Source organism: Oxyura jamaicensis, chromosome 3 (assembly GCF_011077185.1).
Source record: "Oxyura jamaicensis isolate SHBP4307 breed ruddy duck chromosome 3, BPBGC_Ojam_1.0, whole genome shotgun sequence".
Lineage (NCBI taxonomy): Eukaryota > Metazoa > Chordata > Aves > Anseriformes > Anatidae > Oxyura > Oxyura jamaicensis.
This window is the reverse complement of record NC_048895.1, coordinates 31512344-31528253: the sequence shown is the minus strand read 5'-3', so window position 1 is coordinate 31528253 and position 15910 is coordinate 31512344. Positions and strand designations below refer to the sequence as shown.

The following is a 15910-nucleotide window of genomic DNA, read 5'->3' as shown; positions in this document are numbered from 1 at the left end:
GAGCACGCTGAGCAGCGCTGGACTTGGGACCGTTTCGCCCATCCATTAACCCAGCCCTCAAGGCTAACAGTTACTCGGTTTTATGGTCACCGTGGACCTACAGCTGCACGGCTCTGCGTCTGCATTTGCCCGTCGCTCAATATAAACGTGCACACACGCTACAACTTCGTTCCAATGAAACAGAAAAGCCAGGGCTACCAGATAGCCTTGTGCTCACAGCAGAAACAACCGAGGGCACAGAACCAAGCGTCCTTTTGGTACTCGGCAAAGTTCCCTGTTGTGCCAGCCTTGCTGCTACGCCAGCCCCAAAAGCCAGGAGCAAACAGGCAGCTGTCAAGCAGTTGTGTGGCTCCTGACTACTCTTAGAAACGGCTTCCAGACATAACCTGGGCTACTCTTTGCCCAGGAGCTACACGCAGATGCCAACAAATTAATTTCCAGGCCAGCTCACAGCGTGGCTTTATTGCGTTAGATAACATATCCTATGAAACAAGTTTCCATCTCAGCTTCTAACGTTCTCCTTTTGCTGTGTTAAGTCTCACGTTGCACTGTGCATTACTTATATAAGCAATCTCGAGTCCTGGAAACCTACAGCAAGTACTTCCACTTCTGTTCAGACAAGAGTTTTTGTCTAGAGTGCGTTAGCCTGGTGCAGTTTGCACACGTTCGTTAGGCTTAACTCCATAGCTTATCTTGGTTTACAGCAGATTCCTCCCCAAACTCACACTGTTGCAAGGAGTCGGTGACACGACTGGGGTGCCACAGGCAGACCAGGACGGTCGCTCCTCATGAAGAGCCCGGCCAAGAGCTGACACAGGTTCTCCAGCTGCAGCCCAGCGAGTGCCGCTCGCTGCAAAGCTGCGTTGCGTTGCATTGTGTTGCATTGCCACCTCCCGGAGACCGGCAGCACGGCAGAGCCTGCAACCCTCCCGAGCGCTGCGTGCTCGCTGCATCGTCACCCAGATGCACAGCTAGGCTGTGCTAACGTACAGCTGCAAGCAGCAAGGCCGAAAGTGAGCAGTCGTGTATTGCACACAACTCTGTAGCTCCTCCAAGGAGACTGGAGTAACTACATATATATATATATATATATATATATATATATCTATCTATCTATGTATATATATATATATATATTGACCTACAGCTTTGTTTTGGCTATGCCCAAATGTAAAATCATAGCCTTTGACTGAAAGAACATAACAAATCCTTTTTAAAATAAGTATTTATTTTTGATGTCTCATTTTCATATCACAGCCAAATCCAAATTCCCAGAAAAATAAATCCACAAAGTGCGACAAACGTTTTTGTACCTCGGACAATGAAATGGTTGAGCATTGGACACATTCCACACAGCTCTTACCCAAGTGCTCACAGCAAAACCTTGGGAGGGAGAGCGCCGTAGCACAAGGACACTTCCTGCACATCTCTGGTGGCCTTGTCCTACCACTCAGGACCTTCTTTTTCAAGGCTGCTTGGAGAGCAAGGTGTTTTGAAGTAAAGACAAAACTATTTTGCTCTAAGTGGAACAGCTGCTTTGTTTTCAACACTGCCAACTTCATTTGAGAGCAATTTTACAAAAGAAGTTATTTGATTTACAGGAAACACAGGCATGCGAAGCGTAACTAATGCTGTTTCCATCTACAAAACAAGGCTACTAGCAAAGTAAGGATCCTTGCCTTCCTCCAGAGAAAAATGCAGTCAGATCTAAACCGTAGTCTAGAATTTGTCAGGGACAAAGAAAGGATCCAAGGTCCTTTAAATAAAATTTTCCCTCATCAATTTAATAATTATCATTTCAACTGTCAAAAGGAGCCCCCCAAAAAGAAGTTTTTTCCTGGTATTAAAAGACAGGAGGTAAAAATTCAGGAGAAAATGTAACACAGCGACAGGTGGCCTGCACCTGGATGAATGGAAAATATTAGGTTTAGCTGCTTTACTTCCTACAGTAGCTACAATAAACCATACTCAGCTGAATGAAATTAGCAAATGCATTTAAAAGGAATGGTCTCCCACAGCACACCTGACCAAAAAAAAAAATAAATCAATGGACTCATATGTGGAAAATGTGTTTTTTAGCATGAATAGTTGGTTACAGGTTTACTGGGGTCGTCATAGCAATACCTTAATTCCTTGAATATCCGTAGAATTCAGTCCCCTGCCAATCCACTGTCTGTAGTTCCCTGAGGATGAATTTTTAGTGGTGTTTGGTTTTAGTTCATTTTTTTGGACTTTCGTTTTTGCAAATCTCATCAGACTTGAGCAAATTTATCATTTTAAGGCAGACTGATACCCTTTCATTCTGAATAGCCAATTTTGTGAATTCTGCAGTTTTCAAAAATTCTGGAGTTGGAGGAAGCGCTCTAATCAGGTGTGCAGCAAGCTGGGCTTGGTCCTGTGCCCTTCTGGACAGTCGATTAAGTTCTCCTTGATCTGGTAAGGTTAGATGAGTCACTTGTATAAGCCGTAAAAGGTGCTTACTAAGTTGTCTGACGTAAGTTACCTTCTCTGCCCAAAAATTCACTTCCCCTTTATCAAACAGGTTATCATCTTCTTCCTTAACAAAAAGGAAAACAACAGCAATTAGGAAACAACTTGTAGGCTGGATAACCATGAAAGCATTTTAAGGTATAAGAAAGATACAAACAGAAGTAGAGAGTAGAGCCTGTTACAAACAGCTTATTACTACTAAAAAAAAAAAAAAATCATCTGCATCGTTTTCAAAGGTTTTCAATGCAATATGAAGTTTCTTTCTTTGCCAAAGAAATTCTACCCTCAAATATGAGGCAATTGTGGTATAGCTCTTGGGGAATAGTGGAAGTAAGTAGTAGTCCTAATCCTTAACATGTGCTTGCCTTCCACTCTAACTGTCTTGTATTTCACAGAGACTCCTGTAACCAGCATGGTAATTTGCTATCTCATGGAGCTTTTTGAGTGGATTAAATGAAAAAGGAAAATGGTATCAGCCAGTGAAATATCAGAAAGGCACACGTAAACCACGGGCTTAAGAGAAGTTTCGTAATACATTTTATGGTGCGTATTAATTGTCAACAAACGTCCCAAAGACGTGGCTGTTCCCACTACTTCCGCGTTACCATCTAGCCTGATTTTCATTTTTACAGCCTTGTCAAGGCAAAGGTAGCACAGTGCTGTGTCCGGCATTAGGCTCTACAGAACCAACATGGCAAAGCTTTTCTTGGCGTAAATAATCCTTCTGAAGGCGATGGCTTCGGTAAGTGAGGCTGTCTAAGTGCCGTATAGAACCAGTGCTATGAAGATGGCACGAGGGTACCAAATACGTAGCTGCAGTCTCTGGACAAGCAGCTGGGGGAACACGGCTCTTGAATGCAGATGTGCCCGGCACCCGCAACAGCACTTTAGATTCAAGGCAGGCGATCATCTGCAATGCCAGTGAATGTAATTAGTTACAGCTGCAGTCAGCAACGATTTGTTCAGTAACTCTTGATTTATTTCAATCTCTGTTGGTCTTTTTAATTTTATACTGATATTGCCAGGCCACTGACATCAACTCCATTTATTTATTCTAAATCTGTCCACATGACTTTTTAATATATAATTGTAAATACAATTAATACTGGAGTAATGTCCGTCAGGGAATGGCTTCATCAGATTAGCCATTTCATTCTATTCCTACCGCAAGAAGCATAGCCATCCCAACGTGAGGGAGCAGCTGGATGTCAGAATTACCAGATCTGAAGTCTCCGAGCCTTGTCGTAGATCACTGTCTCCCAGCAGCCACTCCAGCAAGATCGGCACACCAGCACAGGCTTCCCCCCACAGCTGAAGCAGCTCACACAGTGTGCCAAACGCTAAGTCCAAGGCCATCGGAGCATTCACTACCCTAAGTGCAAACTCTGTTGAGAGAAAATGCATGCAACAAGGTATATAGCAAGACCAGAAACATTTTCAAGTAAGATCAGCACAAAAATGATTTCTTGAAAGCAGATGCTGAATTTACACAAACACATCTAGAAGGATGAATCAGACTGCAAGTATGCCAGATGAGTATTTGTTTCTCTAACACCTGGAGTCTTTTTTCCAGTCCCAAAATCATACATGCAGCAATTGAAACACCAATGCCTAGTATATTTCCTGCTCATATAGTGGCATTCCTTAGCACAGGTTCAGGTATACCAAGATGTCTATTAAAAATGTGTCCAGAGACAGTCTTGACACTACTACATGGTGACTATTTATGCAGAACTGCAGCTATACCGTGAATGTGACCTGGTGATTCACTGGATCTCAAAGCCTACAGCACATTGTATGTTTTAAAGGGTTGACATATAAAAGGAATCATTATTTGGTGTGCAATCTCTCTCCATATAGTAAGCTATACATTTATATACATGCACGCATATATAAGAAAGATCAAGCATGCAAGACAGGCTTAGAGAAGATATTTGAGAAGGGTAAGACAGACAACGCTTACAATATCATCACAGAGCTCTATTTATACAGTTTTTGCTATCGACCGCTAGAGTTTTTTCCCCAGGGACTGAAGAAATGGACAAATCATGCCAGAACTGTACACAAAGCCATCATCCACACCAAACTTCTTCCCTAAGCCTCCCCACTGCTCTCATTTGTGCAGATGATGTTTTAACTATGTGGTTCCTAGGCCTGTTCTCAATAATGGAGTACATAAAAATGCCAGCAGCCTTGTTTGCGTTCAGATCCAACAGTTGCCTTCACCAATCCAAGTTTCTCCAGTGGTAATATTAATGTCATTTTTCCTTTATTTTTTTTTTTAATGGGCATGAAGGAAGAGGACTGGAGGAGGAGCACTAATGAACAAGTCCCTGTAAAATTCCTGTTAGTATAAAATGGATTTGGGCAAAATTTACCCTTGTGTCCACAGTCACCAGCAAAAACCAGCTGTTCACGGAAGGGTCTTATTACTTCTAAGTAGCAAGGACATGTCATCCAGACACATCATCCTTGAAGACTATCTTTTCTGAGCAGGAAACACAGCAGAGCCAGAATTATTCAGAAAAATCGATACAGACATGGAAGGCTGACCTTACTTTTTGTGTCGGAGGGTCCGTGAACATTTCTCACAAAGGAAAACCACCACCGACATGCAAGAGGTACAGCAGCGCAGTCCAGCGCCAACCACCCACCCCTCACACCTCTGCTGTGCAACACTGCCTACTCCCTGTGCCAGCTGCAGATTTTCTGGAGTACTGGCACAGAAGAACAATGTACAGTAAAACATGGCCTGCATACCAGAACTAGGGAAATAGGCATGCCAACGAATAAGGAAGAACAAGAAACAACTGAAGGCAGAACAGGCTTAGGACCTGGCAAGGTATGGAGGACATCAGGGAGGACGAATTAGGATTTGAGACTACGAGAACCATGGACTGTAATAAAGGAGGGAGTGAAGGAAAAAGAACAGATGGTCCCTTCTTTATCTTAGAGTTAGACGAGGGTAAATGGAAATCTCCTTGAACAAGCAACAGGAAGGTAGGCAGTCAATCTCTCGGTGACACTAATAACATTACATATGCAGTTTGTCTCTGGTAGACAGTAAAATTAAATATTCAGGTCTGTTTTCTTCATGTCAAGACTTAGCACTGTAACATCCCTCAATTTTGTCAGGGAGGGAGATTTTGCAGGGGAGCGTGGCGCGACGTCCCCACACCATTTATTTTAGGTGTTTTTGCTGATGGTTCTTTCCAAGACTTTTACCCGCCCCCCCAAGCTTGCTTTCTCTGTTGCGGTGCCCTACTTTGAATGCGTCTGCTACTCTAAAGGACAAGTACAATGTTTGTGCTCTGTGGTTTGATTTGCTCAGGCCCGGGCAGAAACACAACTTCATTCAAGTGCTGTGGGCACCTGCACCCCTCAGAAATGCTGGCAGTCCCTGAGCTGGGGACACAACATTTTCAGAAAAGTTCTTCTGAATTCTGATGATCCTTCAGAGTTTTACAGATGATTACTGAATGCCTGTGGTTGCCAATATTTATGTAACGTCCCTTGCTTGTGTCATTCGATCTGTCTTCGAGTATTTAGCAAATTAAGTGATGCTGGGAGCTAAAACCCAAACATGTCATATCCCACTGCTGTCTTCCCAAAGCTAGCTGTTGCTGTGGAGGACTGATTATAGATATAACTGCAAACTGCACACATCTAAAATATCTGCCATTTCTGGGGCATTTTTTTCATTTTTAAGATTTAGACTCCTGAATCGCAAACAAAATCGTGTGGTCTTTGTGGATAAGAACACTGGGCTCCTGAGTAAATGCACCAAAACATACACTGGGGCCTCTGAAGTCTGTTATTAGGTGAAAACACTGAAAACTGATGAGGTAGCAAAACAAGCGATGCTCAGATTGAACTTGCTTGCTAATAGTTTTTCAACAGCACAACGCAGAATGAAAGGCTGCTCTGTGGTCACAAAGCATGGCAAGCTTGTAGGGAATCCTTGTGTTCCAACAAAATAAATTGTAAGGTCCCCCCCCTCCAAAGAGGACAAGATAAAAATTACACAAGTAACAACATATAGAGGAGGTCTAACACACAGGAAAGCAGGAAAAACCTCAACAAGGCACTGGCCCAAAAGATAGCAACCAACCTCCAGTGAACTGCAGACACCAGTGAACTGCTCTGCCAACCAAACACATCAGTTCTGATGTGGAGACCAGAGAAAAACCAAAGCAGTGCCCCTTTGGTAAGGCTGAAACTGAGGCTTCAGAAATTCGGATAACAGACTGCCTACCTTGGGTCTCCAGTGGCCTCCTGGCACTTGAGGTGTCAGCCCAGATTAAATGACAGACCAGGCTCTGGCAGCTGAAGAATTACTGCAGTTCATACAAATATTTGATGCTAGAAAAGTTGAAGAACTGATGTGGAGACTCCCATTGCCACAAGGGCAACAAAAGATGGCACAAGTATGCAAAGGAGGTGCATCAACCCCATAAGCTTTTGAGTGCTAAAGTAACCTAGATAAAGAACAGCAAGCACAGTTATGTACATACCCGTGACTTAATAGGTATACAGTGCTTTCAGAGGGGAGAACGTGCTATTGCTCTAAAAGCAACAGCAGTGGATGCTCTAAGGACATACATGATCTTTTAAGATTCCCACAGAAGGTGTTATGCCTTCTGAAAATGAATGTACATGTCCTCACTGATGTATTAATTGGTGAGGAGAACTGCACCTCACATCGCAGCTTGCCTGTAAAACTTGACTGACTTTCAAGAAGCCACGAATTAGAGATTAGTTGATACTGCATTCATGACTCATGCTAGGACTTCAGAAAGTGGTCTGAGCACGCTGAAGTTCACCAGGGGCAGAAAGGACAGGTGCTTCTCCCACACACACCCCAGCCCCTGGCCATGGCCTCCTGATGCTTCCCGCGAGCCAGCTCAGGTACTCTGCTGAGCACGTGGTACGCTAACGCTCAAAATAGCAAAATAGGAATTTGGCACGCACCTAAGTGCGTGGGTTCTGCTCGGTTAGCAAGCGGAGCTGGTCACCCTGCAGCCAGATCTGGTAAGGCTGCGAGCTGGGGAAAGGAAGGTCCCGTGTCCCCTTTGCAGCACAGAAGGGAAATGCAGAGAGAGAGCAAGACCTCCCTCTCAGCAAGCTGCTAGGTCAGGCCAGCCATAACCCGAAACTTCGCCATCAGTCATGTAAACAAGATACTAGCAGAGATGACTCAAGTGGCTATTAATAGCCTTTCATAATATATAAGTACTTATTTTAAGAAACTGAAAAAAAAAAAAAACTTCAAATGACAGATTTCTGGAAGCCGCTTACAGCTGATAGCCACAGGAACTAGAACAGCAGAAACTGAACCTGAAGATGTAGCTATTGCCAAGCGCTGGGAAGTGTCGCAGTGCTCCCACCACAACAGTTCAACAGGCTATCAGACTGTGTCAAAATGATCACTTATCTGTTTTTTAAATTTAAAAACATTTTTAAGTTCCAACACACGAAAACATCACAGGCCAGATAAGCATCTTGTTAAATAAGCCATCATAAGGGCTGAAATACGAAATTTTCTCTGTGCCTCCAACAAGTAGCTACAAGCAGAATTAATAGTACTCCTTGAAATGAAAAACAAGAGATAACCATCAGGTACTACATGTTTTTTTCATTTTCAGGAAGTGAATTTTCATAAAGGGAAAGGGGTTAAGTACTGCACTGTTTTAGTCTTCTTTGTTAATCCACCCACATAAAAATTAGACCTCCCACACGCACATTCATATACTCCAAAAGCTTTGATCATGCCAGATGTAAATATTTCTTCTAGTAGCCTATTACGTGTCCTCAAACTATACAATTGTTCTCTGTTAAACTCTCAGCAATATTATGGAGAGCTGAAAGGATATATTAAGAGCATACACAGAAGATTTCAGCGACAACCGTGATAAAATATAGGCAAAAGAGAAAAGCAGAACAGATTCCTTGCTTAAGAAGCCATTTTGTAATTGTTTTTATATTGGAAACTGTTAACTGAAGTTAATTTTAGAACAAAGGGTAATGCAATTTGTATAAATGTATACACTGTGTTCAGAACAAATGCAAAGAGAAACACTACAGGGGAGCTTGGTGCAATAGTCCTGAGAGGAAGCCTCACAACAAATAGCGTACCAACAGCGAGGATATTTGCAAGCAAAACGTAAAGGATACATTGACATTAAAATTACAGGAAGTATTTTAGGTAGACCCGGCATATTCTAATGTGGTAAAATCTTTTTTTTTTTTCCCTCCACAAAGTGCTGCCTACCTACCTAGGTATACCCCCTGCTGCATCACTATCAGTGCAGTACCTCGTAACACCCTGGTGAAGTACGGTAACAATACTCTTGCTTCAGAGACAAGCATGCACATCTACACCCACGAAAGCTCAAAGTTTTGCTTGGCAAAACTGGGGATTAATCTCAGGCTGATACATCACCTAAACAAGATGATGAATGTCAGCAAGAGATCAGTTTTAAATACCTGTAAGATCAGATTTGCAAATGGAAACTTTCAGCTATTTCATCAATACTTAGTTTTGCTAGCATTCAAAGTGTTCATTTTGGTGTTAAGTAATAATCAAGTGTACCCCTCATTCTTGACATATCAAGTAAAAGAGAACCAAGTGAGACACAGCTGCAGATATATGCACATGGATTTCCCAAACCTTAAAAAGTCTTAAGATTAAAATAAATACATAAACAAATGCCACTGGCCCATCCTAAGAGCTGCATAAACTGGTAAATAAAGCAAGGTTGGAAACCACATTTCTTATGTTGAGATCACCTGATCGTGTTTTCTAATTGGACTTAGATGGGAATCGTGCAGCTCTGCAGCAGTGTAGCACACAAGTGTCTGGCCACCACGAAAACAACTGGAAAAAAGAAAGGCAGTGGCAGGGATGGAAAGTAAGGGGGCGTTCATTCCCACTCAGCCTCTAGAGATTGAAAAAGGACAACTGATAGGTAGAACAGCAACAACAAAGCAAAAATGCTAACTGGGGCCTCCAGATAGCTCTCAGATAACTATTTGAAAGGGTGCTTGCTCACTGCACTGTGTCAGTTTAAGTTAAAAACATCAAAATTTCCAGTTTTTAAAATGACCATTTATGTAAAGTCTAATATATAAGCAGATTCCTTTTTATAGTGTTTCATAAAATCAAAGGCAATTAGATCATTTCTGTCCTCTCGAGAAGTATCATTCCCTAGATGACGTACAACTACCTCATCTGTTTTCCATTTTCTTGCCTGAATCTATTTTACAGCCGCACTTTTTCAGGATGACTTTAAGAAGAGGCCCTTCCTGACATCATGCAACAGGATGTCAAAACACAACACTATTACAAAACAAACTAATCAAAAACTAATTTCTTAATAGTTGCAGTCTCCGGGTATAGCGGCCATAATGTTGCTCTCAGCTTTGCCTTTGATTATAAACAGATCTCAGTTAATAACATCTCTGATTATGGCGGAAACTCACAGCTCAGGACCAAGCAGAAAATTAAAGCCCCTTCTTGAACAGAAAAGCACAAACATATTCATCGTCTTTTCAAGCCCATGTTTGGAATATGAACAGAACAGTATTTTCCAACTCTGAATTATTTTTTAAATGTATGTGCATGTGTGTGTATAGACAAGCTCTTCGCATACACGCCATGCCTCCTTTGCACAAAGGGTTTTATTACAAAACAACCACAGCTCACAGATCTTTCACAGGAAATGAGCATTTGGACTTTACCACTTGCATTACCGCTTTTTCAGAAACATGCCCCCTGCCCCCCAAAGGCACGCTCCAATTTAAACAGCAAAAAAACAATACCCCCTGCATAAACCCACAGAACTTGGCTTTTGAAAAGGTAAAAAAAATATTATTATTCTTCAGCTAATTGTTTAGAACATTGCCAGTGAGAATACGAATACGTTTAACTCAAATTAGGTAAGTGTTGGATAAATGAAGATGTATACTCCCAGTTTCTAAATTAGTGTTGCTAGAACTAAATATATGGCTGAAGTCTCTTGTTATTGGCGTGTTCCAAGAGAGGAACTTTTTACTTAACACTGAGGAAGATTACCAGATGTGACTGAGATGTGTGTTACAGCTGTGCTGCAGGAACATGGGAGGCCAGTCTGTAACATAGCTGGGACTGTAGTGTCTGGAGATCAGTGGCAAAAGGTTCATTATTGAAGGGATAAAGGAGCGCGGAAAGTGTGGGTAATCGATTTAAGAGACTGTAGCTAAAATTCTCTCCGCAGTGCCTGAAACCCAATATAATTCAAGGTTACATTCAAATACATAAAAATATTTTTAAAGCAGTAACGAAAAGGCAGGCTTTCCTTCTTTACTGTGTGTCACAGCCACTGCCATCACAGCTTGCATAAGGAGCCTATCAAGATCTGTAAGCTGCTGCCCTGTTTACTCAATTGCAATTAACATGCTGATAAGAAAAAAAACACTTAATATATTATTCACATGAACACTCCATTTAACATTGACCACTTTCGGACTCCCGGGCTGAGCACATACAACACTTACCTTTCGTGTGTTCTTTCTTAATTTTCAGGACCATAACAACTCATAACCTTTATGTAACGGTGCCACTGTGTAATTAATAGAGCTAAATGAAGCACTCTCAGTAAATAATCAGTAGCCAGTCCTTGATGGATGAGCTGATTCTAATTCAGTCCATTCACTTTCAACTTTAATTAGTGGCATTGTATTCTACAAAGCAAACAGTCCCTTCACCCATGTGATGATCCAGCATTGTATAAGAGGGCTGACAATAACTTGTAAGGTGTGGAAATAAATTTGAGAATACAAAAGTAAGAAGCCACAGTGATTACACATTTTTATAAAATGTAATTCTTTAAAAAGAAGCAATATTAAGTTCCTGATGCAAAAGCCAGTGATTTTAACAAATACTATACAACCCAACAAATCTTTCTAAGAATCATGAGTTTTAATGAAGTAGTTCTCCCTCCTTTTTCTTTAATTAAACTAAGTGATATGAAATACTGAAGTTATATCAGTGGAGTTTTTTTGCTAGACGCAAATACAGGCCTAAAAATGCTCTGTATTTCTACATGTAAGCACTGATGCAACACCATACTTAATTTTTGGTGTTACACTATCCCTTGTTCAAACTGCAGGCTTGCTGCAGCTGCTGAAAACTACTAAGCAAACTGCTCACTTGGTTTACTTGAATTTAGAGTAATTTTAGCTTTTTGGAAATTTTTCAAATAAACATAGGGAAAAAAAATGAACTACTCAAGACCACTTAGGTTACAGCGTGCTTTGACCTTGTTCTACGTTTTCGTCTGCATGTTAACTTGCATCAGTATGCTGTGTCTTTCTTCCAGCAGTTCTGTGCTAAAGGGTGGGACAATGCAGAGTAACGCATATTGCTCTAAGTAAGCTGTAGCTATTAAGCACGTCTGAGTAGAGAAGACCCTTGCCAACTGACTACAAAACATCTGAGGAGTACATGCCATTTACCAAATCTACATGTTTATGAGCAGAGGAACAAAAAGTAAGATGGGAACCTCAGCAATTCAGTCTTCATGTCTGTACTGATTGACACCTTATTATTAAATAGTATGGGGAGAGGCTGTTTTTAAGTAAAGATGATTTACATTTCATTTTTATTTTTGTTTAATTTCACTTATTAAAAAGGATGACATTTGAAAGGAACTGACTCTAAGATTATTCTTATGGAAAGTGCCATAAATCTTACATAGAATAATTTTTGTCAAAAAGGTTCATGATATACGCTCATCTTCTTTGATGGCCAGTTCTCTAAACCAATGTGTTTTCTCAGCATCTAAGAGTATATACTTAAAAGTGCAAAACCCCAGAGACACCGTTCACTACACAAAGACCTGATGAAAAGAACCCTTGCATCAAACCCTTCCAATATACATAGTGCAGACAGACAACAGCTGAGTAAGACAAAGGGATGAAACTTGTGTGTAGAGAACAGCTCACAAGCAGTATTATTTTTACCTTTTTGCTGGCATCTTCATACACATACACAATCCCATAATACTATCATTAAGTTTGTGAACACACCCTTGCGTTAGAAAATATCCTAACTTCAAATTCATTCACACTGCAAGAGCATGAGTAACAGATGAGGGAGGACGTTCTTTCTTTCCCTGTCAAGATCCAAATGCCTTCTAATGCCTGCTTACAAGTAGCTCTCCATGCAGTCTATAGGATCTGCTGTTACATAGTTTGCTGGCATCCTGTTGAAGAAACCCTGCCTGGCTATAGAAGCTGTGGTCTACAGACAGGCTGTTGTTGCCAGGGTTCTTCCTTTCAAAAGCTCCCCTCCAGCTCCTAGGCTAGTACAGACCCACAACTTCGAAAGACTTAAAGGCTCCTCTATGATCATGGGGCATCTTTCAGTCCATCCCAAGGAAGAAGTTGCCACCTTCTATCAGGCCCGGGAGCCTCAGACGATCTCCCAGTTCAGCTAACCTCTGTAAGCAGCACTAGAAGAGATGCAGAAACGCTGCTGCTAGGGCACATGCGCCATGTGCCCGTCAGCTCTACCAGGAGCTATCTGCCCAAAGCTACCGGCGCTGAGAGCTTACATGCCGCTTAGAAGCTCTCCTGCAGGTGTCTGACAGACAAATTATAGGCACAGCTGCATGTCTCAATCCTGAATAGAAAATACACAACTCAGAAAAAAATTTAAACAGCATCCAGTCCAGAGATCTGCGTGCCATTCACAAAGGCAAGATGACGCACCAATGATTTCATCTGAGAGTGTGTTGGTTTCAAGGCTTCCTTTCAGATGTATCACAGCAAAATGAAGCTTTTCATTTACTCCTCACTCCTCCACGTCAACACAAAGGCTTCCTGATCCTAATCACACTAGCGTAGCCATTGTAGTATCAGGACATTGTAGTTTCAGGACTGAGACAATTACCAAGATGATGTTCAAATTTCACCTTAAGCAAGAAACATTTTTCTTTCACACAACTCTTGCCTCCTACACAATATCTGGACTTTGCAGCTTCCGCAACCCAGGACATTTCCCTTTCTTTATACAGGCATGCCCACACCTCTCTGGAAATCTTTTGGCCTACTTACACCTCCAATTTAGGCTCCAACAACTGCACTCAGGTAAGTAACAACTAGCTCAAGACTTGCTAGCAAACTGCTAGCTGTCACGTCCCTATCCCAGACATCGGTGGGGTGGCTACCTGCAACTTCACCTGCACCTTCATCAGCCACACCACCACTTCAGGGCCTTGACACACTCAGGTGATCATTAAATCGTAACATGACTTGCATGAATCACTGTGAGATTTTCTTACAAGTGAATTTACAGGAGGAGCAGGAACTGCTTGGTCCTGCATACAATGTGAATATATACACAGACTCCATGACTGATGAATAGTATTCCATCAGTAATCTGAGTTCTTCAGTGGAAAGTCTAACAAAGATACAAATAGACTTGTCTAGAACAGATTTTACGTTTGTCTTTTCCACTTCCTTCAAAGTCCTTTGAGGAATTCCTTTCTGTCTCTTCAGCTGAGAGGGAACTGAGATAATGCTGAGCGCTCTCCCCAATATACTGATATACTCTGAAAAGAAGCACTCCTTGCACAAGATAACAAGAAAAAAATGTCTTGCATATGAACAGAGATATGAACTGCGCAACACCAGGGAATACCCAGTCACTGGGAAGAAACCTCTTTCTATTGTCTCCTCATTTAACACATGGCTTTGAACCTTTCTCATCCCACATATTTCTAAATAGTCCAACCAGGCGAGGAAGACAGAATGGCTAACTAGCATGTGACTCTCATTCATTCGTCATTACATGGAGTACTTACTTCCCAAGTCACTTGCATTTGTATGATGTCCATGGAAAGAAGAAATGGCACTATCTGTATTCTGCCGACGGAGAGGAGAGACACGAAGATTAAGATTAAAAAATCTTGACTGCTTTTAGATGTCCAACCTGAGACATCATGACCTGTTTTCTGAGTATTCAGCATCCCACATTTTAATATTTGAAATGCATTTGCCTCTGGCTTCTGCTGTATATGCTCTGAACTCCTGCAAATCATGCCTCCAAGGTATCTTGCTGAGCACTCAGCAAACTAGTGACCTCCTTTCCAAACTCTGGTTGAAGTGACTTGCTTACCTGCACAAAACAGCTCTCTGGGAGAGGCAGGGATACGATGCAAATCACAAGAGCAACACTAAATGGCTTTGGCATGTTCCTTCTTATGATCCTGTCTTACTTGATCACTTTCAGTTTTGCAAGTGAGGTAATACTGTTAGAGGTATTTCCCATCTGTATGTTCCTGATTCATCACTTGAGCAAATCTGTCTTTCCTACTGAATAAGAACTTCCTGAGGAAACAGAAAAAGGGGGAAAAAACACCAAAACAAAAACAACAAAACAATCAAATGAAAAAACACCCTGTGATAAGGTAGCTAATCCCTGCTGCCTAGTACATGCAGCACATATTAATTAAGGTTGCATTTCCTATTTTTTTTTATATGTGGTTTTGTAATCTCACATCTTACTAATACTCAGCCTAGGGAAAGGCAAAAGATAGCAACGTACATCTGTAATTTTCCAAATTTCAAAACAGAAAAAGAAATCTGTACCTTATCCAAATAATATGACATTATATTGAAGCTCGTGAGTCAGAGAAACAGTGGTACCACAAGGCTGACTGCTCAGACATCTGCAGCTGGAAACTAACGGAGTAAGAGGAAATGGTAACATCGCAGGAGATGTGGGATGTACGGACAGTGCTGCTCCCATGTCTTCTATCTAATCCTTGTCAGCAGACCCCACAGTATCTCAACACAGTTCTACTTATCTTGGCTGGTGAAGTTCTTATTTTCTTTTGAAAGCTCAGGGCTTGACACTCAGCCTCTTAACCACCTCCAGTCACACTATCTCCCATAGTGCAGGAAAGTTCCTCTGTCTTATTCCCTACATTCTTCTTCTGCTGGACCCAGTCCAGCCTCCTCTCACCACAATTTTCATTGAAGATCTTTCTCCTCCTTTACGTCCTCCTCTCACACTGGCAAGAAGGCGGCTCCTCACCTAACCAGACCGGGGATCCAGCTCCAGCTCCCTTACTCTCAGCAGTTCAGATCAACTGTTTCAACACCCCACAGAATTTTTTTCTGATTAACCGTTTTCCCTTCCCTAACCAGAAATGACAGCACATTTCTCGTATTTGTTGACCACCCACAGGTATTACTGAAAGCACAGGAGTTTTCATTTCAAGCACATTAAGAAGCCTGAACCATGGCTGCCCCCAGCGACAACCGCAGGGTCCTTCTGGGGCTCTGCACCCCCGGCTTGCGGCGCGCTCAGCTCCCTTCTGGGAGCACAGGTAAGCGCTGCAGGAATACAGAAATTTAAGCTGCTTAGTGAACA

The 15910-nt window shown here is 41.9% G+C and overlaps 1 protein-coding gene and 1 long non-coding RNA gene across 3 annotated transcripts in view; one reads left to right on the top strand and one right to left on the bottom strand.

Moving 5' to 3' along the window:
• Window positions 1–1207: 1207 nt before the first annotated feature.
• The window catches only part of THADA (THADA armadillo repeat containing), a 161167-nt gene continuing 146464 nt past the window's right edge, over window positions 1208–15910 (bottom strand). Inside the window, exons 37-38 of one of the 2 annotated variants that reach the window (XM_035321143.1) lie at window positions 3709–3875; window positions 1208–2557 (exon numbers count right to left, since the gene is read on the bottom strand). In XM_035321143.1, the coding sequence (XP_035177034.1) occupies window positions 2219–2557; window positions 3709–3875 (506 nt within the window). In that variant the 3' untranslated portion in view covers window positions 1208–2218. Of the gene's footprint in view, window positions 2558–3708; window positions 3876–15910 lie in introns of those variants that run through there. The other variant, XM_035321144.1, reaches the window with a different exon arrangement.
• Window positions 7134–12180, top strand: LOC118163956. Its single transcript, XR_004749269.1, has 2 exons — window positions 7134–8828; window positions 11850–12180. It is a non-coding gene; the product is annotated as an uncharacterized LOC118163956 (long non-coding RNA).